The sequence below is a fragment of the Drosophila melanogaster genome, chromosome 3R (genome assembly GCF_000001215.4).
Source record: "Drosophila melanogaster chromosome 3R".
Classification (NCBI taxonomy): domain Eukaryota; kingdom Metazoa; phylum Arthropoda; class Insecta; order Diptera; family Drosophilidae; genus Drosophila; species Drosophila melanogaster.
This window is the reverse complement of record NT_033777.3, coordinates 30,684,989-30,709,919: the sequence shown is the minus strand read 5'-3', so window position 1 is coordinate 30,709,919 and position 24,931 is coordinate 30,684,989. Positions and strand designations below refer to the sequence as shown.

The 24,931-nt window shown below is 45.0% G+C and overlaps 4 protein-coding genes and 1 long non-coding RNA gene across 10 annotated transcripts, besides 1 other annotated feature; 3 read left to right on the top strand and 2 right to left on the bottom strand.

Annotated features, from left to right (window-relative positions):
• The first annotated feature begins 3,798 nt into the window (after nucleotides 1-3,798).
• On the top strand, nucleotides 3,799-5,158 carry CG31010 (uncharacterized protein). 2 transcript variants are annotated; one of them, NM_170519.2, is made up of 2 exons: nucleotides 3,799-3,865; nucleotides 3,931-5,158. In NM_170519.2, the coding sequence occupies exon 2, from the start codon at nucleotides 4,014-4,016 to the stop codon at nucleotides 4,776-4,778; it is 765 nt and encodes a 254-aa protein (NP_733398.1). In that variant the 5' UTR covers nucleotides 3,799-3,865; nucleotides 3,931-4,013; the 3' UTR covers nucleotides 4,779-5,158. The 2 variants fall into 2 exon arrangements, with proteins under 2 accessions (NP_733398.1, NP_001263121.1); NM_001276192.1 differs by having other exon boundaries at nucleotides 3,799-5,158.
• A 643-nt stretch (nucleotides 5,159-5,801) lies between these two features.
• lncRNA:CR46115 (long non-coding RNA:CR46115) lies at nucleotides 5,802-12,540 on the bottom strand. 3 transcript variants are annotated; one of them, NR_133488.1, is made up of 3 exons: nucleotides 12,299-12,540; nucleotides 12,083-12,241; nucleotides 5,802-7,943 (listed from the first exon to the last, which is right to left on the bottom strand). It is a non-coding gene; the product is annotated as a long non-coding RNA:CR46115 (long non-coding RNA). The 3 variants fall into 3 exon arrangements; NR_133489.1 differs by lacking the exon at nucleotides 5,802-7,943 and adding an exon at nucleotides 10,554-11,152; NR_133490.1 differs by lacking the exon at nucleotides 5,802-7,943 and adding an exon at nucleotides 11,734-11,976.
• Nucleotides 12,541-12,781: 241 nt separating this feature from the next.
• On the top strand, nucleotides 12,782-14,383 carry Pka-C2 (Protein kinase, cAMP-dependent, catalytic subunit 2). Of its 2 annotated transcripts, none has more exons than NM_079856.3 (5): nucleotides 12,782-13,125; nucleotides 13,186-13,415; nucleotides 13,496-13,661; nucleotides 13,716-13,993; nucleotides 14,056-14,383. In NM_079856.3, exons 1-5 carry the CDS (start codon nucleotides 12,952-12,954, stop codon nucleotides 14,267-14,269), a joined length of 1,062 nt encoding a protein of 353 aa, NP_524595.2. In that variant the 5' UTR covers nucleotides 12,782-12,951; the 3' UTR covers nucleotides 14,270-14,383. The 2 variants fall into 2 exon arrangements, with proteins under 2 accessions (NP_524595.2, NP_733397.2); NM_170518.4 differs by having other exon boundaries at nucleotides 12,782-13,128.
• Nucleotides 14,384-14,421: 38 nt separating this feature from the next.
• CG12069 (uncharacterized protein) lies at nucleotides 14,422-16,348 on the top strand. 2 transcript variants are annotated; one of them, NM_143562.2, is made up of 4 exons: nucleotides 14,422-14,951; nucleotides 15,008-15,173; nucleotides 15,242-15,519; nucleotides 15,573-16,348. In NM_143562.2, the coding sequence occupies exons 1-4, from the start codon at nucleotides 14,539-14,541 to the stop codon at nucleotides 15,784-15,786; spliced, it is 1,071 nt and encodes a 356-aa protein (NP_651819.1). In that variant the 5' UTR covers nucleotides 14,422-14,538; the 3' UTR covers nucleotides 15,787-16,348. The 2 variants fall into 2 exon arrangements, with proteins under 2 accessions (NP_651819.1, NP_733396.3); NM_170517.3 differs by having other exon boundaries at nucleotides 15,573-15,857.
• An 803-nt stretch (nucleotides 16,349-17,151) lies between these two features.
• On the bottom strand, nucleotides 17,152-19,278 carry Spn100A (Serpin 100A). The gene is made up of 2 exons (NM_143561.3): nucleotides 18,157-19,278; nucleotides 17,152-18,067 (listed from the first exon to the last, which is right to left on the bottom strand). The coding sequence occupies exons 1-2, from the start codon at nucleotides 19,255-19,257 to the stop codon at nucleotides 17,219-17,221; spliced, it is 1,950 nt and encodes a 649-aa protein (NP_651818.1). The 5' UTR covers nucleotides 19,258-19,278; the 3' UTR covers nucleotides 17,152-17,218.
• A 3,656-nt stretch (nucleotides 19,279-22,934) lies between these two features.
• Nucleotides 22,935-24,931: part of a mobile genetic element that runs on past the window's edge.

The window sequence follows — 24,931 nt, the reverse complement described above, 5'->3', positions numbered from 1 at the left end:
AGGAAAACTGCGACCGGGCTTGGATGGAACACGCGCTCCTCCAGCTGGACAGGAGCAGGACGCACCAGCACTGGCCTGCATAAACTAAGACTAAAGCCGCTTGTCTATGCCCAGGCACGTCTTAAATGTTCAAATTATGTAAAATAAAATGTGCGCCAAAAAAAGGCCAAACGAAAGCCAGGCCAAAAGGATGAAAGAGGGGTTTTTTTTCGAAGGGCTGACGTCAGCTCTGAGTGACAGTGACAAGAGCAGGACATCGGGGAGGCATTCAACGAAGGATTCGCCCCAGTACTTGACAATCCTGGCAAAGGTGAAAAAAGCGAGCCGGAATTGACACTTCTCTCCTCTGAAAATCTCGAAGGATGCACTCAGAGAAAATGGAAAGTCTAGTTGTGCAAAAAAGAACCTGAAATATAAATGATATTGATTTACATCCTTGTCATGGCAAAGGAAAGAATTCTGTCTGCTTTCAAAGTATTACATATTTTCTGCACAATTTTTTTTCGAGTGCATCCTCGCCGTTGGCCATTTGCATGGCGCCGCCTCCGAACTCCCCCCCTTCGATTCGCAGATCCTGCGTGTCCTGGCTAATAACCGTGAGTAAGCAAACAGGTGCAGTTCGCCCGTTTGCTGTGATCAATCTTTTGCTAAGCTTTTGTTTTCGCCGGGCTTTTGTCTCTGGACAAAAGTTGGGTCGCCGATAGAGATGATGATGGGGGAATACTTAGAAGTCCCGGGATTGAGATGTCCTTTGGTGACAGGCAAACAACGGCGCGTCCTTTTTTATTGTGCGTCTGTGGGTCCGTCTCGCTTTCGTCCTATGATTGATTAGCAATTAATTAGCTACACAAATAACTGTAATTATATGCGCCGGAAAGTGAAAAGGGAATGAGCCGGAGGCTCATCTAATGTCAAGGGGTCTCCGGCGGCGAGAATTACTTGCAAAAGTGTTCCACCTTTTTTTCGCGGGCCTCGCAACTCATTTGCATTTTGTTTTCGCCATTTTTTATGGGCCAATGAAACGAATTTGGTACTCTAACTTTGTCACTTGCGGCTGCCATTTACCATTGCTTTTTATGAACGAATCCCGGCTAATGACACTTTCCTTGGATGGGCGGAGGATTCGTCACACAGCTGAGAAGGCCATAGATTCGAGAATCTATGGCCGCGATTGGGTTACCATTCGCAGTCACCCCGAGAAGTGCACTTAAAGTAGTGAGTAATTTAAAGTTAGGATAAGCAAGAGCACATATTCTTCTAGTTCAATGTTACTTTAAGAAGGGAAGAGCAATACTAAATGGATGTTCCTGGCCTAAGTTTTCCCAGAACAAATCATTGATTGTTTAATTTTTAAGTGTCCCTAAACGTAGCTGGAGTCTTCTATTGTCTTAGCCACCAGCGCTCATCCGCTCCCTCTTCGCATCAGTGGGCCGGGCCAAAAGTTGTGAAATGTCCTGCAGTTGACATCCCGACCGCTTTTTTGGCCGGCCAACAATGCATGACTGACCCTGTCAATATTGGCGACCCCGAATCCATTTGGTAGCTCTCGCCCCACCACACATGTATGAGATATTTAATGCATGCAATATGGATTGTCGCAGGGGTTTTTCCTTCTTTTTTTTTGCGTGAGCTAGTGGAGAACGGGGAGCTCGGCGAGCAAAAGTGCGTCCAAAACTCATGTCATTGTTTCGCCGGACTGGAACTGCATTTGCCGACCGAATCTGCTGACATTGAGTGCTCCGACAGGCGACGTGTGCAGGGTTCCCCTGCCTTTTCCCCGAATCCTCCATCCACCATCTTGCATCCTGCGTCCTGCATCCTTTATGGCTGAAAGCTTTTGTCGCTGCTGCCGTGCCACTAAACATGTCTCTCGTTTTTGGCCCCTGCGTGGCCGATCTTTTTACTGCTGGCTGGGCGCCAAAATATAACTTAAGTTTCTGGTCAAATGAATTTGGCAAAGGTAGCAGCCAGCTCGAAAAATGCAAAGCATACTTTCGGGAGCCGTCGCCAGCGAAATTCGAATGTATGCAAAAATGTTTTTTCTGCGGAATGGAAATGCCGAGGAAATGCCACCACAATTGGCAGTTTAAGTGGCCTTTGTTATGAGCAAGTTTTCCATTTTTGCGGTGGCTCGTGTTTTTGCTTTGTCACCTGTTTTTCCTGTTTTCCCCGCAGAAGCAAAACTTTTTACGATCTTGTCAACATTTTGAGTTGAGTGCATTTTTACGCCCCCTGTCGATTCTCGGGGTGGCGGGGCAGTAAAATCGAAAAGTAATGCAATAAAATTCGCTTTCATTAAAAGCATTAAAATAGGTTTTTGACATGCCATAAAAATGGTTTCCACGTAAACACGCAGAACACACATTCGCGTCAGAGGAAAACTGCTGCCGCCACACTTTTCCGACGATTTTTCCTGGGGAAATCTTGGGAAAGGGAGTGCGAAAGCTTCACGCGACTTCTAAATGGGAATTTTATTGTTCTGGGAGCTGTGGCCGACGCATCGCCATTAGCTGGCAACACGGTGCTCCAGCTCACCTAGCCATCGTAAATCCGGAAGAAATGAGACGTGGGGAAATAGCTCATCCTCGCCGGGGAATCCCAGTTGTGGGCTGCCTCTCCAGAGATGGCATCTCGTGCTTGCATATGAAGAACATTATTAAATCGTATTCCTTCCTCTATCCATCTAACCCAAACGCTTCTCATAAATTTCCCGAAAAATATGATCGCATCGATATGTCGCATCGAACAAATATTCGTATTCAAAGCAATTAAGTGCAGACTTTATAGGTGGTAAGCCGAAATGCTTCTGACCCATAATAATTATACAGTGACAAAAATATTATACAACTGTCATTGTGAGTAATGGTGACTACTTCTACTTTAAGCCAATGAAAAGTGTATGTTGTTAGTTCATGTTTCAGGATCTAAGCGAATTGCTGAAAACTTTCTGTCAGTGGTTGTTCATGTTTTGGCTGGACAATTGGCAAATGTTGGCCGCTAAATGGGGGCGATACAAATCGAATGGGGAATTTATTTCAACGTTATTAACTCCAAATTACGCACACAAAAACATTGCGAAATCGAAGGGGGCAGACAAGTCAATGTCCAATCCTTAATTGCAAAGGACAGCGTGTGGCGAAAATATTTTGCTCGCTGACCGGGAAATATTTTCATGATGTAATAAATGAAATTAATTTCAATAATTGCAGCTATTCTGGTCCCGAATCGGTGGGTGATGGTGTATTCGGCGAGAGGTTTATTTGGCCCCCACCACGAGCTGTCTTTTTATTTAGGCCACTTATTTTATTTTATTTTGGCCATGATTCGCGAGCATTTGGCGATGACCATGAAAACTGCTTAATCGGAAGAATGAATATGAACGTTCCAATTGCGATTCCGACCAGTCCCACCCCCCTGATAATAAGCAGAAAACATAAATAAACGAGGAGAAAAGCGAATAAATGTGGAAATGCCAATGTTTTCCTTTCCGTTTCATCTTTTTTTTCGCTTCTATTCTGATATTTTTTCCATTTTTTTTTTGCAGCCACAGCAGCATTTTTAATATAGCAAAATTCGCTGTCATATTTAGTCCCGCTCCCTGTATGATTTTTATGTGAATGAGTATTTTTCGCATTTATAATGCGGGTCCATATACCATATATTTTCATGAACACTAAATTAAGCAGACTAAAATGGGGATTCCTTTGTGGAAGCCTTTACGGGAATTTTTTTCGTATCTATTTATTAATACAGGAATGAAACTATTGGACTTCTAAACAGTATTTCCCTGACAACACAATCACAAAAAAAATGTTTAAAAAATGTACTAAATTCAGAGTGCAGTTTCCAATATTTTATAAGTTTTGTAAGTTTTGCAAACCATGGATGAGCTTTGCCAGTTCTTAAGTGCCGACCTATATTCCTACATAGAGGGTATCGTAAATAGTCTGTTCTTTGGATCTGCGTGCTCAGATGAATCGTTGGCTTTTAAAAGAGTGAAGAAAAATGTGAAAATGGGATGCCAAAGCTGTACATCCCTAGTGACACATCCTAGTTATACAATTAGGCAACATTATCCAGGTCCTTTAATCACCTACGACGGGGAGGCGCGATGTGAGCCGCGTTTTATTCGATTTTCGGACTTAACCTTGAGCACAATGGAGCTTATCTTCAATGCTTATGGAGACAATGATGATGATGGAACGGATGAAATGAATGAAATGAATGAAGTGTGTGAAAAGAAGGTAGATGTGGAGGAAAAGTGTGACAAGCAGAGAGAGGAGCCGGCGTGTGGTAATCCAAGGAAGATCTTTGGCTGCCAAACAAATGCACCAATGCACAACTGTAGGTTGAATGGTGGCAGGGAGGAATCCGACTTGGCAGACGATTCACTCGTCGACAAGGAGCTCCGAGCCCTGGAGGATCGTGCCAGGGGTATATACGAAATACATATCGAATCTTTTCCAGATTCGCCGTCTTGGGACTGCCTGAAACCTGCGGAGAAACTGCGCTTTCAATGGAAAGCTTCTACTGGAGATGATCTGATGAAAAGTCCTTATGAAAATTTCGCATTGAGTTTTACCAGAAGTTTCCTCGAAGCTTTTCCCCTTGCCACATGTGCCACTGTTCGAAAGGAGGAAAAAATCGCGTGGTGCAAGTTAGATCGCTGCCAGCGAATGCCGTTCATACTGCAGGCTCTACTGTACCACGTCGCCATCGGTGCCATCGATCCCGAAGATCACTGTGCTGTTCGTGAACTTTTTCACAAGTTGAGATAGAGTGAGAAGTGCGTTTTCCATTTCCATTACCATTTCGATTTTATACGAACCAGATGTTGCGTGGCCAGTCTATTTTGGTGCTGAGCCTCAAAATTCGCAGCTCTTTTCCTTCGACTTTTGCTCTTGAACCACATTTGTCGAGAATAATGGATCCCCTACTTTTGGCCAAGGTCGCCCGCTGACATGGCATTGGCACTCGATTAACAATTAAAGCCGCAGCTCTCAAGGTCGCGCAGAATTAAGATGGAAAATCTCAAATGAATCAGGGTCCCCCTGAGTAAAAGTTGGACTGGGTGCGAATCAATTTCGCATGCGCATACATTAGCAATAAAAATTTGTAGTACCCCCTGAAACCGAAATAAATAAAACAAACGAGAAGCAAACTTTTTAAAATGTAATTTCGTTGGCCGGCAAATAAATAAAATAGATTTTTGGCAAATCGAAAGTGAGTGAAGCCCGGCCAGGGAAATCAAAGTCCGCATCTGATCGGCGAATCAGACATTATGCTAATGGAAAGCACGAAAAGGGGGGGAAAAGTCTGCGGCTGGTGTTCGGTTTTATTGAAAAGTCAAAGGAAAGTGGGTGGTTTTGCTCGGTGGGTCGGCGTTTATGGCCGTTGACAACTTTTGGCGAACCGGGCATATAAAACGAAATGAAATGGAAAACTAAACCGAAATCGGAAAACTCAAATGGCGAACGATTCGCTACGAACTCTAACTCAAAAGCAGAGTGGAACTGTATCGAAGGAGTCGCAATTTATTGTCACAGATATTGACTTTTATAGTGGTCCGATTCCAATCCCTTTCCCCTTTTTTCCACTTTTTTTTTTACGTTGTCGGGCTCATAATGCGACTTCTCAGCTCACAGCTCCATGGGATTTTTGGCGGATGCCCATCTCCTCGAGAATCGAGAAACAATTGGCATTCGGGAATTTCGCATGCCTGCCACCGCCAGTCAAACGAACAACCCTTCCTGTCCCTTTGAATATCCACCTCTTTTTTATGGCAGAGATTTGGTTGTTTTGATATTCGGCACTTTTATTGCCTCAACCCAAGTTCGCACCTCAATTTGTCTTCGTAAATGTGAAAAATGTGGAAATTAGTTGGTGGTCCAGGCTCCTCGGGTTCTTCCTCTTTTCGGTTGGGCTTATGGGCAAACATTTCATCAATCACGGCATGTGTCACACCTATCAGGACCGCTGACTTGTGCATCAGATGCAGATCGCCCCCTTTTCGGAAAGCTGTGGCGAATCTTAAAAAAGGAGTGCGCACGCCACGCCCCTTTCCTGCAGGATAAGTAGCGGTGAACTTAATGGCGGCGCCAGAAAAGTGTGGCACACTTTTAGGCACTTAGCAGGAAAAACAAAAGCATTTTCCTCGCTTGAAATAGTAGTCAAATTGTAAGATTTTTAACAATTATAAAGATAGTACTATTATACCCAACATTGTTCGGCGTTTTTTTTTTTTTGAATAATAAATATATGATATACTTTATTTTCTCCACGCCCTAAACAGTTGACTTTGATTTCTGACGAAGGCTTCATAAATATTTCCCCCGAAACAAGACGCCAACCACTCGTCCATTTTTATGCAAAGTCGCATGGCAAACACAGAACCCATGGACAAACAACATTTGTCGATATCCAAAATCATGGTGATGGCTTTATGGCCCAGAGGAGGCCCAATCAACCCCGAAAGCTGCTCTTAGTTTCCCCTGCCGATGGTCGCCATTAACATAACAATAATTATGGCCACGTCCAGGACTGACCATTCAGTTTCGGCCTGGAGACATTCGGCAAACACACTTCCTATAGATTCGCACTCATAAGCAGAATCCAGACGTTATGCATCCGGTTGAATGGACTTGGCTTCCGATTTTTTCCTCTGGGGGTTGGCGAATGTAAATCGCCGGTCGGCTCGAACTGTGAATGTTCCACGTAATTAACTTTGATTGGAATTGGGGCAAAGTGCCAGGCTCCTGTTCTTGCCGTTTCCTCAATCCGAGAATTTTCCTGGGAGCCTTGTAATTTCTGCGCTGCATTCGGCTCATTAGGACATAAATTTCGATCAAAAACATAAATTGACAGGCGTGCAGATTTAAGAGGCGCGGCTTAGCGCGCCAAGGATGCTCCGCATCCTCCGGCAAATCCAATTTCCGAGCAGGACTCGCACGTACGGCGGGCAACACTTTCGGATCTCAGGATTCGCAATTCAGGACCCGTGGCCCGTTTATGTGAGCAGGTCATGTCGCGGTCATAAATACAACAATGCCGCCGCCGCCGCCAAAACTTTCGCGAGTGTCGCGAGCGCCATAAATTTCGCTGGCAAAAACTCACGGATTTATGTTTCCAAAGCGCAGGAGATAGCACTTGGCCGCTCCGGAGGACATCCTCGAGATATAATCCACTTTAAAGTTTCCACTCCTCGGATTTCTTGGCCCAGCTCGGCTCGGATCGGCTTCAGCCCCCGTTTCATGTGATGGGAAAGATGCGAAGGATATCCGCCTTGGCAGCCACATGCAAGTGTTCGCTCCTCTGACACGACATCTTATCCAATTTGCATTTAACGCATTTTTTTTTTTTGGCCAATTTTGCCAGCTCACAGATTTCGGCTGGCTTCTGGCTGCCGGGCCGTAAACCTCCTTTTCAACAAATCCCATTTGCAGCGATTTGCATTTAAGGCCGTCCGTGAAATCGAGACGAGCTCACACAAAAATTAATAAAGGAATCCCATCCTTCCGGCCAGCCCGACTTCCCGCTTTTTAGCCATATACCATTTCTCCTCGACCGCAAGTAAAAATGTTCAATAAACGTCCGGCCCGAAACGAGAAGTCCAACCGCAAACGCCTTCAATGGTCGACTCGGCCACGGACATCCAGGGGTCCTCGGCAGTCAATTCGGAATTTTTCAACGTTTTAGACGTTGCCCGCGAGGTCGGGGAAGTCGGGGGAATATGGATATGGAATATGCGATATAGGATATAGCAGCTGACTTTGACAGCGCCGCCCGCTGGCCGTTAGTTACTCCTAGTTTGCGGTTCCGCTGCTCGAAATATTGGCGGGATCCGAGATGGGTCCAATTAAAAAACAGAACAGCGACATGTACGTTATGTTTGGACATCCGACTATGAGATACCCTGAAATGTTTCTGGCCCTACTCGAAAGTATCTGAAATTAAAGAGTATCATAAAATATGAAAAGGTGAAGACAAGCAGAGCATCATTTCACTAGTAATATGTATTTTTCGTAGTATTATTCCTAGAAGTATTTGTAAGAAATCTTTCCTACCTCGTGGCCCCATCATGCCTTGAATAAAACCCATTAAAAGCACTCGACCAGCTGCAATTGCCAACAAGTTGGGTGGGCGTGGCTGCCAGCCGACATCGGTGCACTGAGCGAAAAATGCGCAGCACTTCAGGAGCAGCTGTCTGCAGCAGATACGAGGAGTGGGTGGAATGGGAATGGGGATGGGCCCTGTGGCACAGAATCATTTTAGATGGCAGAGTAGACCTGTCCTGGCCGGGCCAACTATTAATTAGGTTGTTAATTTTGCATTTGGCGAGCGTCGCTGGCTTTTCCCGTGAAAATTGTGAAAATCGCAGCGGAGCGGAGGCGACGAAATGGAAAACACACGTGGCATGTGGCACGATGATAAATCTTCGCATTTGTGCGACACCATAAGGGAACACATGTCGCAGCTTGGCCGCACTTCCTTCCCCACTTTCCCTCCCAAAACTGCCCCGTATTTCCCGCTTTTCCGACCGCCCTTCCGCCCCTTTTTCGCCCCCTCCTTGGAATGCACCTGTCTCAATTAAGCGTGCAAATCGCATGCCTGTCAAAATAAAATGTTTGGCGTGTAAGAATATGTTGGCAGCCAGCGGAGATCTAAGGCGATCATAAAGACGCACGGAATATGGCCAAAGATCTTCGTGATGCGATGTTGGAGGAGTGGGCCCAGGGTCGTACGAATGGGACACACCCAGGAGATGTCGTTGTCAACATCACTTTGATCATGCCCCAGGTTGATTATTTGCACTGCATTTTGCGACTGCTTCTCGAGATCGGAAGGAATGCCACTGCACTACTCATGATGTTCATGCGAACCGAAAGTATGTGAAAATCGGGTGCGAGGGTCTCCACCCTCTATTCTCTTATAAAAGGAAATATTTATATTCATATCATTATCAAACGTATACAATTTGCGGTAAAAGACTTTAGTTTCCAACACAACGTGTTAAAGAAAGTCATTAATCAATTTATGAAATATTTCACAAGTTTATGGAAATAGCTCCTCCCATGAACCTCCGAGTAATTGTAAAATCAAAGGTTTTGTCTGCTTTTTGTTGACGGTGTTGATGCCTTGATAGATTTCATTTGGTCTGCACTGAGATTCTCGAGTTGAGCAACTCGAATCCAATTGATTTTTCGCCAAATAACTCCGCCGAAATGCGGCATCAACGCCTCGTTAATTAAAGGATGCCCGCCCGCCTGCCGAGTGGAGTTGAGTCTGAAGCTGAAGCTAAAGATCCGTGACAGTCTGCGGGGCAATTGACATTTTGATAAATCCTGGGGATGGGGCACTGAAACACACTGGTAGCTACACATGTTGCCGTCTTTAAATCAGATAGACGCAGTGCAAAACTTAATGATCTGTGCCTAAATGAAGAGAGACCGAAGTCTGATATGACAAGTAAAAAAGAATTTATGGCACTAAACAACATCAACAATGGGCCAAACTAACCCGCCAACCACCCCGTATCGCATTTCCCATTTCCCAATTTCCCCCTCCCGCCTTGCCACATTTTATCTGCCTCAGCGAGAGGCAGAGAAATTCGCACAAATCACGCAAAAATGCTGCACACTTAACGTGAGGGTGAAATAAATACTCGGCGAAAAAGATATCTGTAGAAAATGTATAGATGGGGTCTTAGGGTGACGAGGGTTTCCCCAGTAGAACTGATAAGAACTTGCAGCCTAATGCAGCAGCAACCAAAATTTGCAACAATTTCCGATTTCCACTTCGAAAAGGACAAAGGACACTGGCCAAGTGGCAGCATTTCAATTGCCCCCGAACTCGAACTCGAAAAAAGAACCCGAATTGAAAAGTCATAAATTCTAGAGCGGCATTTAGGAGCGGACTGGCACGGAAATGCGCACCATGCGTGACCAATTATTGAAATACGGCTTTAATTGAATTTCAATAAAATGTTGAGCATTTTGCAATCGCCGGCGGAAGAGGATGGCCAGAATCCTGCGACCAGGACCAATACCAATATCAAAGCACACATAACCAAATGCGACTAGCCGAAAACCGGTTCATGTTTATTTATGGCAAATGGCAAATGTTAAAACTGTGGCAATTGTTTTATTCCGCGCTTTTGTTGGCATTATTTGTTCGCGCATTTGGCCGCCGGAAAATCCACGGATGCATTCCTATATATCGATATAGTCTCGGCCGATTTGGGGCCAATTTGTTTAGAATATGCGCTGGCCGTTGTGCGAACCTGATGTCCGCGGATCCCATTGATTTACGGCCATCGGGCTGTGTCAATAGTTCGCGGTTGATTTATGGCACCCAACCGGCAAGGTAGCTTCGCTTTCGGGGAAAGGGAAATTATGAAAATTATTGTGGAAAAGCCCTCACATGAAGGCAGTCAGCCAACTGCGAAATGTCAGCATGGACCACCCGTCGAGCAGTTTCGTGATGATTACTTCAAATGTGCACTGAAAGAAACTATCGAAATTGGAGAGTAAAATCAATTCAAATGGTATGTATGTACTAGGCAATTTCGTATTTTTTTTTCCAAGTGCATTCCCAAATCAAGGGATTACAAGCGGCAATTCGAAGTGAACACTGAAATCAATTGGAGGGAGGATAAATGGGGGTGGAGTTGGTGGTCCGTTGATTGAAGGTGAAAGGCCGTTCGGAAGGCCGTGTATTCGGGGTGGAATCGAGTGGAATGCCTTTGCCACCGGATTGGCAAGGGTTCATCGGCAGTCGGGCGTCGATTTTCGTATTTCGGGCATATAGTGTTTGACATCGGCGCATGACAAAAGTCACATGGCCAGCGGATTAGTTACACCTTCTGAACCTGGGGATCCGAATCAGAATCTGAATCTGAAAACGAGCACACGTCGCAGGGTGAGGTGGACGGTGTTTCGCCGGGACTAGGAAGTTACTACATTGTTGCTGCCCGGTGAACTGTGAGCCAAATTGAATGCCAAATGCTGAAAACCGAATGCCGAATGCATTTTCCGGCCAGAGAGTGCAGAGCGTGCCTTGATTTATTCCCGATTGTGCGGAGATTAGCGCTAATGGCTGAGGCCAGTCCTCCGGCAGCTGCTTTTCCGGCGGATCGGCGGTTGGGGTGTGGAATCTAAGGGAAAACTGAAACCTTTCAGCATAATTGAATCTGGCCATATATGTACGAGTAGAGCCGGGACATTCACCTACTTAAGCCCAAAAAATGGCCTCTGATAACTAAGCCAAATATTAGCCAGGCCGCCAAAGACAAATGCCATGTGTGTCAACAGTTCATCGAGGCGTCAATTACTTTGCATAGCGCCGGGCAAAAGTCCTGGCAATCGGGGGATTGAGTCCTTCAAGACAACAAATGAATTTTAAGTGTGGCTACGGCCATAGCGGCCAAAAGAAACGGCCAAGAAACGTGTGCGTACGACTTAATCTGCTCTTGGCCCGCTTAGCACACATATATTCCGAGGATATGGAGGATTCTAGGCCTTCCAGATATTATCCGCTTATTTATGGCCGTCGTTAACATATCTTAGCCAACTGAAGTTTATCTGGCGGCTGGGCTCTAAGTTAAATGAGCCAGGATTTCAAACGGAATTTGTACCGAACACACACATTGGCTAAGTGAAATTGTTTAGTTTTTGCACGCCTCCCGTTTCGAGTGCAAGTGAAAGTTTTCAAGTACGTGACGATTTGTTTTATTTTAAGCGAATTAAAAGCTTGGTCCAACAAATATTTGTGCCTGTATAGCTAAGTAGATGAGTCAGAGTCCCCCACCTCAAAACAAAAACCCCTTTTGCCAGCCAATCAATAATGAAGTTCTCCGCTCCTCGAGAATTAATGCCAGGGCATTAGGCCAGACCGAAGGCATATTTAGAAACCCATTTTCACATGGTTCGAGCTCGAACTCGAGAGGACACTCAACCAGGGCTGACCCAATCTGCCAATCTGAATGCCGACCCGGCCGAAAGATAATGATTAATTGTCAATTTAGGTGGCACAATGACAACAGACTGGCCCGAAATGGCCAATAAACGGTTCGGTCGACAGTTACCTTAAAAGCCTGCAACAATTCCGGCATCCGGTTCGTAAGCCTACCACTGTCCCATCTCATGGAGGCCCACTCACATGTCCATCAACATGAAGATGCGGTCTGGAGTTACCAACTTGACTGGCCTGACATGTGGAAATAAATGTACTAGAAAATTACCAACTTATGTAATCTTGGTTAGCATCATTTATCAAGCGGACGTTTTGCAATTTTTCTTACTTTTGCGGCCAGGAGGCAGACGGAAAACAGGACGAGAGGTCCAGACTCCAGGACATGTCGAGAAGTCGGACTCAGAAGCACATGTGTGTGGACTCAGTCACAGTCGCAGGAAATTGCCATTTCTCAGCAGTCGTCCTGGGAGGAGATGGAGGTAAATTTGTCATACCTTGGAGAAGGGCTCAGTCGGCTAATTGAAAGGATCGTTCCTTGACTTTAGGCATTCCTGGAACTTCAGATTCATGAAGTTCACTTTACCTGAAGCTAAACTGCTAAATTGCTGGGATACGATTTATGAAGTAGTTTACTTAAAATAGACAAACAAATTAGAAACTACAAATGGAGAATCCTTAGAATGTGACCAGTAATGGATCAATCAAGAATGAAAGATGGCTCAAATATAGGGTGTTGAAAATGCAGTCATGGTTGTGACACCCATGTCCTCCACAGCGTGGACTTTGCATTGTGGCTTTGACTCAGCCGTCACCGATTATCTGATTAATGAGTAAAATTACTGAAATCCAAATTTCTAGTGTATCAAGCGCCGATTACCGAATAGATTTGCCACTCAAAATCGTTTCGCTAGTCCAGCTTTGCAACGGAAGGCACTCGCAAAGGCGCCGTAAGATGCGCGATTGGCCGGATGTTATGCTGTTATGAGCCAGCACACTTCGCAGTACGTTTTCAACTCCAAGGAAGACTACAACGTAATCCTAGACAACATGAGTCGCGAGTTCGAAGAGCGGTGGAATCACCAGACCCAGTCGCCCTACACCAATCTGGAAAACTATATAACCCGGGCCGTCCTCGGCAACGGAAGTTTCGGCACTGTGGTGAGTTAAAGGGTATTTCTTAGATGTGCTACACCTTCGAAATATAATAATCTTCAGATGCTGGTCAGGGAGAAGAGTGGCAAGAACTACTATGCCGCCAAGATGATGAGCAAGGAGGATCTGGTGCGGCTGAAGCAGGTGGCCCACGTACACAACGAGAAGCACGTCCTGAACGCCGCCCGATTCCCGTTCCTCATCTACCTGGTGGACTCGACCAAGTGCTTCGACTATCTCTACCTAATCCTCCCGCTGGTCAATGGAGGAGAGCTGTTCAGTTACCATCGCAGGTGAGTATTCCCTTTCTGGAGTGCTCATTTCATCTGATCACAGACTGGGTTCCAACGGGTTTCCCCCCCCCATAAAAAAGAGTTCGCAAGTTCAACGAGAAGCACGCCAGATTCTATGCCGCCCAGGTGGCACTTGCTCTTGAGTATATGCACAAGATGCACCTCATGTACCGTGATCTGAAGCCGGAGAACATTCTGCTCGATCAGCGCGGCTATATCAAAATAACGGACTTCGGTTTCACTAAGGTGGGGAAAAGACTTCACATAATTCCCATTGCTTTCATCCTCAAATAATCACAGCGTGTGGATGGCCGCACATCAACGCTGTGTGGAACCCCGGAATACTTGGCCCCGGAGATTGTTCAACTCCGGCCCTACAACAAATCGGTGGACTGGTGGGCCTTTGGTATCCTAGTGTACGAGTTTGTGGCAGGGCGGTCTCCCTTTGCCATTCACAATCGAGATGTAATCCTGATGTACTCCAAGATCTGCATATGCGACTACAAGATGCCCTCATACTTTACGTCCCAGCTGAGGAGCCTTGTCGAGAGCCTCATGCAGGTGGACACCTCAAAGCGGTGAGTGGAGTGGGAGTGGGTCAAGGTGCTTCCAATGCAGTGCTCATGCCACCCCTTCTCAGTTTAGGAAACTCGAACGACGGCTCCAGCGACGTGAAGAGTCATCCGTGGTTCCAGGGCGTAGATTGGTTTGGCATTCTCAACCAGGAAGTCACCGCCCCCTACCAGCCCACCATTTCCGGCGCCGAAGATCTGTCGAACTTCGAGAACTTCGAGTTCAAGGATCGGTACAAGTCCCGAATAAACCGCCATCCCGAATTGTTTGCGAATTTTTAAATGTCAATGTGTCCTTCGAAATCGTCGTTTTCTTTAGTGTTTGCTTAATTTCAAGGGGTGCTATCGTGATTGGATTTTGTAAAAGTAGTTTTCGCAATACAGCTCTCTTATTACATTCATAAATGGTCTTTTGATAAATAAATAGCAGCCCTGGAGCGTCAGGTCATTTTCAATCCGAGCTTTCGTAATGCTTTAGACAAAAATTCGAAATTCTGGTATAGTTAATTGACGCGATCACTCAGAACTCTAATACGCGAGTTGTTGTCGCAATGGGTCCCCAGCCGGAGCAAGCGCAGATGCACTTCAGTCCCAAGGTGGACTACATTCTCATCCTGGACAAGTTGCGCGAGGACTTCAACAAGAAGTTCGCCACCAACACGCCGTCGCCTAGTACGGGTCTGGATGACTACGAGATTAAGGCGACCCTCGGATCCGGATCCTTCGGCAAGGTGCAGTTGGTGAGGGAGCGCGAGTCCGGCGTCTATTACGCCTCCAAGCAGCTCAGCAAGGATCAGATCGTGAAGACTAAACAGGTGAGCCACGTGATGAGCGAGAAAAACGTGCTGCGTTCGATGACGTTCCCGAACACGGTCAACCTGATAGCCTCCTACAAGGACTTCGACAGCCTTTACCTCGTCCTGCCCCTAATTGGTGGCGGAGAGCTCTTCACCTACCACCGAAAGTGAGTAAATCTCAGTAGTCGACCACAAATAATTTTCCATTTTCCGACTGTTAAAGAGTGCGAAAGTTTACGGAAAAACAGGCCCGCTTCTATGCTGCCCAGGTGTTTTTGGCTCTGGAGTATCTGCATCATTGCAGTTTGCTCTATAGAGACCTCAAACCGGAGAACATAATGATGGATAAGAACGGATACTTGAAAGTGACAGATTTCGGATTTGCCAAGGTTTGTTTTTTATCTTATTTTGCTAACACATCAGAAATCTATTCAAGTTGTTTGTTTCTGGCCCACAGAAAGTGGAAACCCGTACAATGACATTGTGCGGAACTCCGGAGTACCTGCCGCCAGAGATTATCCAATCGAAGCCTTACGGAACCAGCGTGGACTGGTGGGCTTTTGGGGTACTGGTCTTTGAATTCGTCGCTGGACACTCGCCCTTCTCAGCCCACAATCGCGATGTGATGAGCATGTACAACAAGATCTGTGAGGCGGACTATAAGATGCCCAGTTATTTCAGTGGAGCTCTGCGTCATTTGGTGGACCACTTGCTGCAGGTGGATCTCTCGAAGCGGTAAATTGTTATTCAAGAATCTTTCACTTTAACGTGACGGGTTTCTTGTCCAGTTTTGGCAACCTGATCAACGGCAATCGGGACATAAAGGAGCACGAGTGGTTCAAGGATGTGGAGTGGATCCCCCTCCTCAATCAGACAGTTAACGCGCCCTATGTGCCCAACATCAGCAATCCCGAGGATATATCCAACTTCGATAAGGTCTCTGATAAGCCGCGACCCAAGGCGAAAACCATGCGACACGAGGAAGCCTTCGCGGACTTTTAACGAAGATAGATTTGTACTTGTGATAGACCCCTTGACTCTGTAAATTTTCGGCAGCATTAGCTAAACATTATACTCTAGATCCCCCCATTCTTTTGATAGACGACAGCTGCTGCTCACATGTATGATGTCAACGGCTCTGAATTTTCAGATGGGGGAGTGCTTTTCCTTTGGAGATTTTCTCGGAAAACAGCTGGGCCTGCTGACTTGGTGATTTCCCACACTTGTTGCGCTGGTTTCCCCAATTCTCAATTCGACAAACTTGACTTGTAATTAGACTTGAGGCAGTGCCATAAATCTTGTGCGTTTGTCGCTGCTGCAAGTGGATGGATGGATTTATGGCCACTCTGTTTACTTATCTCCATGTGGGTGTAGCTTTCGCTGAAAGAGTTCGCCTCCGAGTTTGGGTTTGCACGAAATTATGTTAAACAATATTTAAACGAGCTCTCTCGCCGGCGGACCAGAGTCATAAATCTTTTATACCTTTTTCTGCTCTTCTGCATATCGGGGCACATTGATTTATATGCAAAGACTTAATAAAAATAGAGCAATGGCCAGACGGCAGAAAAACTAGACGCCATTCTATGGTCCAAGGTCTACCTTTCCATGGGTCCTTTGTCCGGCTAACAAAACAAAGGCACTCGTGGGCAGAGGATGCGTGGGGGGAAAAGTTATGATTATCATAATTTTTGTTACGTGAGTTTTCATGTGGAAAAGATGAAACATCATCGTCTGCGTCGCAGCTTTCCTTGCTTTTCCTTCGGGGTGGAAGTCGTCATCGCTGTAATCATGGCACGCATTTACTCCTGTTTTTACCTCTGCTTTTTGGCGCCCGCCAGGCCGGCGCCACTTTCAGCTCCAGACCTTCGGTCCCCCAGATATCCCCTCCCCTCCTCAGATATAGTACATATACATTTCTTCTATGGCTTCAGGCATCCAGACACATTTTCTCCGTGTTGTGTTTTGCTTTTCGCATGCGTTTTCGGTGGTTTTCGCAGGAAACAAGGGGCTCGCACTTCCTGGCCAGACTGCGAATCAGAATCAGATAGTAAGACATCATGCATTCTAATGAGAATTTTAATTGCAGCCCATTGACCACTTGAAGAGTCCTGTCAGCTTTCGTTCCGGCGAGGAGTTCGCAGGACACGTGGCACGGATGCGCTTCATGCTCGGATGCCCTGAGAATTTCGAGAGTATCGAATCCGCAACTCGTCACCCGAAGACAAATTTCGAAAATTAGCGATGCCCTGCTCAGATACATTTCACATTACGGACGGACAATTGAATCCCGGGGGTTGCTGCTGCTCATCTGTAAGTGAATTAATTGCTGTTTTGATTGCGCTGGGAAAATGCTGCGACTCGGTACTTGTTTTGGAAAATGAATTGTGTACGTTTATTGCATGGATCGGTGAAAATTCGTTACTAAGCTAGCAGACTAAGACTGCTCCAGCTCCACTTCGATGGAGACTGAGGGCAGATCTTCCTTAAACTCGGGCGTGTAGATTTTTCCGGAGGCCAGGACGAACTGCTCCTGGCAGTCGACGATGAAGTAGGCAAAAGGACGATTCACCTCGAAGCGTTCCACTCCTGGCAATTCGGGTTCAGGTTCCGGAACTGGGAGAACTGTGGACTCCACGCTGGGAGTTCTGGCCTGCATGGTGGCAGCTGACAGGGAATTGGCACTGCTGCCTCCCTCGTCCACGCGAACATTTACGAACTGGACTATCTCATCCACGTGGACATCGGGATCCTCGGACAGCAAGCTCAACTGAGCTTCGGTCCTCGAGAAGACCTTCTTTAAGCCCATCTGCTTGAGCATTGCCTCGGAGCGTGAGGTCTCCTCCACTTGGAATTTGGGCATCGAAATATGCAGCTCCTTCATTTGGAACTGCTTCTTGGCCAACAGGAAGTCACTCGTCTGCAGCTGGGAAATCACATCACTAAGTCCCTCCGTTTCGTCCGGCAGGACAATGCACAAGGCATATCGGGAGGTTTCGTAGGGCAGGCTTAGAACTCGGGCTTTGACCTGTGGAAGATCTGCTACCTGGAATTTGCCACGGGCATGCATCATTGGAGCCTTCACGGCGTCCTCGTTGGTCATGAAGAAAAACTCATCGCTGCCATCTCGCAGCTGATAGAAGGGATTGGCCCAGCTGCCGCGGTAGTAGAGTCCGTTAAAGAGGAGCATCTTGGACTTTGATCCTGCCGATCGTCCCGTGATGGAGTTGGCACTTAGGGCAGACGTGATGTCATCCTGCTGGAACAAACTTCGTGCGCCATTGACCTAAGGGTAAAGTAAGGGATATGTAGATCAAAATAGATGAAAACTAATTTCAAGCAAATTATTAGAATTAGCTAAAGATTTCAACTCACCCGACTGACAGAAGGTAGGTGCGACTCCAGAGCGAGCATGATTTCATCAGCGCCATCCTTGGCCGCCGTCTTCACGGCATTCTCCAACTTCTGGAGGGGCAGACGCACCTTCTCGGGTTCACCGGCGGTCAAAGCGGGAGCTGCCATGATCTTGGCCAGCTTCTCCTCCTCTTGCACAGTCTCGTTCTCCTCGAGGTTCTTGATCTGGCTCTCCTCCTGGTCGCTGCGCTTGTTCTGCTGCTTTTCTGCTGGATTTTCCTCGGCTGCCATGTCTGGTTTTTCCTGTTTTTCCACAGAAAGAGTGGTGGTTTCCTCGGGCTGGGATTCCAATTCAGATTCTGTGGTGGCCTGCTGCTTCTGTTCTTTCTGCAGTAGCTCGGCCTCAGCCTGGGCAACTGGTTTTTCCACATATTGCTTGTCGTCCACGTCGCGATCGAACTTGGAGGCCTCTTTGTCGATGATTTCCTGGCCATAGCCATCGGATGGAATGGCAGGGATGTCCTCGTCATCCAGCTTAATTCTCTTTAGGGTCTCGAATCCTATGACGTCCTTGCTGTTGCTTTGTTCGGTGCTTCCCTCTGTGGAATCCGTGTTGTCCTTTTCCTCTGAAAGTTGCAGCGAGGTGTTGGGCTCATTCCAGTCGTACTCCTGCCGACTGATATCCTTCACATCCACATAGTAGTGTTTCTCGAGCAGATCCTTGAACTCCTCGCGGGCACTGTTATTCCGGTAGATGTACAACCAGGTTTGGAAGGAGGGCAGGGCCACGGCAGCATCTCTGTTCTGGTAGCTTCCCAGGATCCTCTTGTAGGCATCCCTCAACTTGGTGCGATCCTTGGGGTAACCGAAGACTTGCTCAAACTCCGAGTAGGTATCGCCTTCGGAAGCCTCCGCCAGCATGGCCAGAATAGAAGCTACTCCCAATGGAGAATGCACCTGATTGGCATCGATGTCCTTGTTGAACTTCAGCAGCTGCAGAGCAATCAGCTGGGAAACTTGGCCGGCAAAGGATCCATGATTCTCATCCTCCAACTGAGTGGGCAATCCCTGGCCAATAGCGGCCAGCAAAGTTACAAAAATCGCGCAGAGAACCGCTTTCATGGTGGCGACAAACGCGAATGAAGCCCAAGAAAGTTGGCCAAAGACTTTTTATGAAAGCCAGCGCCGAGAACCGGCGAGAACGAAGCTCCAAACTGGTTAGGAAATCTTGGCGATCCCAGGGGGCCTGAGAAGGGAGGCTTTATTTGATTAAGCGACCGATCAGTGGACGACGGACAAAGAAAGTCAACGAAAGTGGAAGTGGCGTGGGCCGCTCTCGAGGGCCCAAACAAATGGGTCATGCCAACAATCAATATGTAAATGCTGCACAACAACCGACCGAAACCAGCGCAAACAAAAGTTCAAAGTCATTGAAATGTTAGAGAGCCCACAACAGGTTTCCATCAGCGACTCACTACGTGATTGACATTTGATTTTCTGGCCGGTTAATTGCATTTTCTTGTACTCCTCGTAGTTTATAGTGTGGCAATCCCGTTTCCCCGAAACTCAGGTGGGCTTGCGTTTGAAGACGGGATGTACATTGCCTCACAGCCTCGCAGAGCTATGAAGTTTGGCAATCTTGGGATCTGCGGGTTTACCTGACCACGCTTAACCCAGTTTTTCAGGCCCATCGAGTGGCGAGGCACAAGAACAAATCATAGCCCAATCACAAAATGCGGGCGAAAACAATTCCAACACACTTGGAGGCCACTGAACTTGGCCATCGCAGTTGTTGCTGCCTCTGCCGCCGATTACCAAATACGATGGCCGCGCGAAAGCGGCCAGAATCGAGAATTCGCTGGGAAGCAAGTACCGAACACAGAGGAAAAATTAACCAAAAATTTAAAATTATAATAATCGACCTAAAACTATGGTCGATAGTTCTGAATATATTCCGTTGTCCGAAATATGTAAAATTTCTTAAGCAGAAATATTCACATATTTAACCAAACTATTGCTTTTATTTTCTTCAAGTGCATCGGAAGGTACCAGGTGTGACGCTATACTTGCTAATAAAAGTGCTAAATTAAAGCAAAGCTTACACAAACTGATTCTTTTTGGAGGCTTGTAAACGAGTTTTTCCGTTTTAGAACGAGTCAAACAAAAAGTTGCACAATTTTATAAGGCGAAGAGGTGGGTTTCTCAAAAGGGGCGTGATGGTAAATGTTTTATATATAGTATAGCTGCCAGTGCAGCGAACTTTCCAGAGTGCCACAAAGAACCCGAGGAGCAAAAGATACTGAGCCGCTTATGTAATTTATTCGACAAGTTCCGCATTTGTTCTCGATACCCTGTGTGCATGGAAAGGTTACTGAACTGTGTGATTAATCAGATGTGGTAAAAATCCAGTTTAATTAGCACAGAGTCGAATTTTTTTCGAGATTGATTTAACTTATTTGGGCCACTTTGTGGAGTTCGATAAAAGTTATTTTTATATGTCATTAGTCACTGGTTTTAAAGACGTTCTTTTGTTCTTAGCTTTTTTTTTAAACGATACATGTTATTATCGTGGTAAGAAATACTACTTCAGAGTATTATTTTTTCGACTAAAGCCAAAACACCAGTACTTTTAGTGTTTGTCACCTTGGGCCTGACATTATATTTTGAAACAAATACGAGTGTTTTGTATTTTTGCTCGGCTTTTTGTCCATAAATTCCAATGCCCAAAACCATAAATTAGGGCCTCTCCAAGTGCTGAGTGGTTGAGACTTCCGCATCGACTTCACACGAGCACCCCAAAAGGGTCGAAAGTCGGGTTAGGTGAATTAGAAGTTATTATGCCAAAACGGCAAACTAGCAAATGTCGCATAAATTAGAGGAGGAATCCGGCAGGACACCTTCCCCAGGATTTCTTGCAGCCGGAAACCTTGTAAGACGAGGCTCAAACAACACCGCGGGGAGACATTAAGGACTAAAATAAGAAGACTTCTCGCAGTGGACAGTAGTTTTTGGGCTGGGAATAGTTGGGACTACTCCGGCATTCGAATTACTCTTTATAGACGGCGTGACTAATTGTTTGATTTATGCAAATGTACTGGCAAACTTGTTTCTCAACTTTTAGTAATTAGTGGTGGGCTCTTTAAGGAAGTGTACTGAGCTTTAAGAACTGAGGAATCCTTTAGCTATTCTCACTATTTGTCAGGAGGTGAGCTGTCATCTGTCAGCTGTCATGGAAAACGCAATACATCATAAGTCAAAAGGTGAGCTCCATGGCTCAATTGCTTTTGCCCCGGGCCGCAGCAACTTGCAAAATAATTAAACTTCTGTTTATTCTCTCTGGCTCTTCCTTACACTCGCAGAACTTCTTAATTATGTTTGATAAACTAACACAGGCCTCTGGATCCCAGAATCCCTGGATCCCAATCCCCTCATATCCTCACACATGTCACGTTGACATTTAGCACTCGACAGGACTCGAGGTGATGAATCTTCCCCTGCTCCTCTGGACGGCCATGTGTGCGACATAATTACGAAACAAAAGACTTAGAAGCGCGGAGATATGATAGGTGAAATACACTTGGAAAATCAAGTTACTCTGACATACTTTCATGTCTGTGTGAAGTAAGAATTTTAAAGGGCAAGGTCTATGCGGAAACCGTATTTATTTTAAGCACATGGTTCAAGTGTGTTATTAAGAGGATGGTGTCCAAAACAGCGCACGGAATTCATGCGCTTCATTTGCTCCACTTAATTCGGTAACTTGGCAGTCGAAGAACTTTTCGTTCCCTCAATTTAGTCACGTTTTAAACTCGAGACTTAAAACCGCCAGAAAGAGGGGGGAAAATCTCTGAGGAGGAGTCACCTCTACCGAGTTGTTTGCCATGAAGGCGCAAATCCTGGTGTGTCCTGGTCCTGGACTCGAAAACTTGCTGCCAACGTGGCGGCAATCCCACTCGTAATTGATTTATGACATCAAAGACATATTTTTCGCAATGTTGCGTGGCCTACGTGCGTGACAGGATGACTGGCTGGAGGTCCTGCCTCTGGCCTGGTCCTGATTTTGGTCCTGCTCCTGGCTTGGCCATCTTGTTGATAATTTTGACTTATGGCTGGTGCGGCAGAGGGCCAGGATTTGTCGCATAACTCTGTCAGTCAAGAGTTGCCCGAAACAAAGACCCAAGATCTAACCCATCTGTTTCTGTATCTCCCGTTGCCATGTATCTGTAAATGTATCTGTATCTGTATCTCAGCATTTCAACTGGCAATCGGTGGCAAAGTTTTTCTATTAGGCGCAATTATTTCAAGGTATTATTGCTTTTAATTAATTCAATTAAACGCTTCATAAATTTTTACTTTTTGATTTCGTAGCCTGCGGCCGCCTTGGCTGGGTTTTCCTTTAATGGAAAAACTTTTCCCACAGATTTCGAGCAGCCGAAAAGGGTTTAATTAACGGTTGGCTGCGGAGTGGTGCTTTGGGTGGGCTGGAATTCGCTACTTTTGAGCAAAGATTGCAGATGTTTATTAAGGGATTCCCGTGGCTCGTCGTAAAATTTGATTTCGCAAACTGAAGAACGCAAGTTATTGAATGCCGAGTGGTCGCGTTTATTTGCATTTTTGTGTGCATGGCTGCAAATTCCGAAGAGGCTATTAGCAGTACAAAGCTGATGGAATAACATTTCCAAGATAATAGTAATGGCAGTACAACAAGAGCTGGAACTTCGATTAAAAGGTCATCAGCAGTCGACACAGCTGCTGGGTAAAATTGCCAGGGATCCACCTAAAATGTTATTGATATGTACTGTAATAAACCAATATATGCCACCAATTGAGAACACGTGTTTTCCTTGCAGTTGGGTGCAGCCGTCAGGCCACCTTTTTATTTCTTCTTATCTCTTCGAGTAGCAGAAACGGTTCTGCCCGCTTAACCTCTACAGAGTGTCTAATCTTACCTAAATACTGCGACTGCGCCGCCGTCGACAGCGGCAGAAGAGCAGCGTATATATATATGTATAAGAGAGAGAGAGAGAGAGCTTATGCGCATATATGGCCAGCGGCCAGCGTGGGGATGCTGACTTAGCTTAAAGCATAAATGGGTGATCTTATATCACGCTCACTTGAGACATTTATTTATGCAATGCAACTAAGTGTTGCTGTGTACTTATAGGTACAGTGTACCCTCGATATATGCACATACTACACCTCCCCTCTTTTTTAAAATAACGTAAAGAAATGAAGTTATTTTCTATCAACTATATTACCATTATAAAATAAAAATTACTTAAATATTATTTTTAATGAATTAACATTATTTATGATATAGAATTTTTAAATGAATAAAGAAAAAATATGTATGTATTTTGAATTAATAAAAATTCGATTATATCTATGTCTTTGTTATATTGTTTTGGCTGATCAGGCCGTTATTTAAGTTTTATTATGAAAGGTTTGGCATTGATTGCCCTTTTTTTTTTTCATTCTATTTGTGCTTTTTTAGCCTATCTTTATGTACTATTTGTTGTTTCTTACTTCCTGTTTTAATGGTTATATTGTCATTTATTCCTATATCTACTACGTCATAAGGACCTTCATATCTTTTATCTAACTTATGACCTGTTTCTTTTCTAAGTAATACTTTATCTCCTATTTTTAATTCGAAATTATTTGTATTCCTATCATATCTTAATTTTCTATCCGCTTTTGCTTTTTCTAACATTCTTCTTGCTCTGTTGTACGACAATTCTAGTCTGCATTTAAGCTCTTTAGAGTAGTCGTCTAAGTTGTATATTGGGTCTATTTTGTTTATCTTACTGAAATCTTTGAATTGTCTGGGTAGTCTGCCAAATACTAGTTCGTATGGGCAATAGTCATGGACTATTGAGGGTGTTGTATTGAAGCAATAAGTGAAATATGGTAACCAAATGTCCCAATCACTTTTGTTAACCGATATGTATGAACGTATATATTCATTAAAAGTTCGGTGGCTTCTTTCTATTGTTCCTAAAGTTTGATGATGGTGAGCGCTAGATGTTAGATTTTCTATATGCATATATTTGCATAATTCATTCATAAGTGAATTTTTGTATTCCGTACCTTGATCTGTAATGAACGTCTTCATTGGACCGTACTTCAGTACAAATAATTCAAATATAGCCTTTGCAACTGTTTTAGCACTTTTATTTGGTGTTGGAATAGTTACTAAAAACTTGGTTAGATCGCATATGATTGTAACTGCATACTCATTTCCGTCTTCCGATTTCGGTAGTGGACCAATGGTATCAATTAAAACAGTATCAAATGCTGTTGCTGGCGTTGGCATCAATGTTAATGGAGTTTTCGTATGTGTTGTAATTTTGGCTTGTTGACATTTCAAACAAGTCTTTACATACTTTGAGATTGTCTTGGTCATCTGGGGCCAATAATAAAATCTTTTGATTTTTGACTGGGTTCGCGAAATACCAGTGTGGCCTCCTTCTATAGGATCATCATGGAATTTTGTCAAAATTTCTTTAATCTGAGCTTCGTCATTTTTGTCTATAATTATCACCTTTTGTAGAATAGCTAGTTCTACTTTTTCGAGTACTCGGTTGCCCTTTATTTTAAATTCATTTAGTGATACAAATTGGAACATCTGTTCGCTTGGTGATATTCGCATTTTTGTTATTTTATGCATTCCGGCTTTTGAAATAAGCCTTTGAAAGAATTGATTTAGATCAAATGTTTCATTAGAATACAAGTCATCAACATCAAAGCGTGAAACAATTGTTTTTCCTCGTTTTAATAAACACTTGTGTTTATC

Bases quoted from the DNA above. Each gene is read 5' to 3' on its own strand.
- CG31010 (NM_170519.2), top strand. From the start codon at position 4,014: ATGGGATGCCAAAGCTGTACATCCCTAGTGACACATCCTAGTTATACA.
- Pka-C2 (NM_170518.4), top strand. From the start codon at position 12,952: ATGAGCCAGCACACTTCGCAGTACGTTTTCAACTCCAAGGAAGACTAC. The intron at 13,416-13,495 runs GTGAGTATTCCC...CCCATAAAAAAG, and splicing joins CTGTTCAGTTACCATCGCAG to AGTTCGCAAGTTCAACGAGA. The intron at 13,994-14,055 runs GTGAGTGGAGTG...ACCCCTTCTCAG, and splicing joins CAGGTGGACACCTCAAAGCG to TTTAGGAAACTCGAACGACG.
- CG12069 (NM_143562.2), top strand. From the start codon at position 14,539: ATGGGTCCCCAGCCGGAGCAAGCGCAGATGCACTTCAGTCCCAAGGTG. The intron at 14,952-15,007 runs GTGAGTAAATCT...CGACTGTTAAAG, and splicing joins CTCTTCACCTACCACCGAAA to AGTGCGAAAGTTTACGGAAA. The intron at 15,520-15,572 runs GTAAATTGTTAT...TTTCTTGTCCAG, and splicing joins CAGGTGGATCTCTCGAAGCG to TTTTGGCAACCTGATCAACG.
- Spn100A (NM_143561.3), bottom strand. From the start codon at position 19,257: ATGAAAGCGGTTCTCTGCGCGATTTTTGTAACTTTGCTGGCCGCTATT. The intron at 18,068-18,156 runs GTGAGTTGAAAT...CTTTACCCTTAG, and splicing joins ACCTACCTTCTGTCAGTCGG to GTCAATGGCGCACGAAGTTT.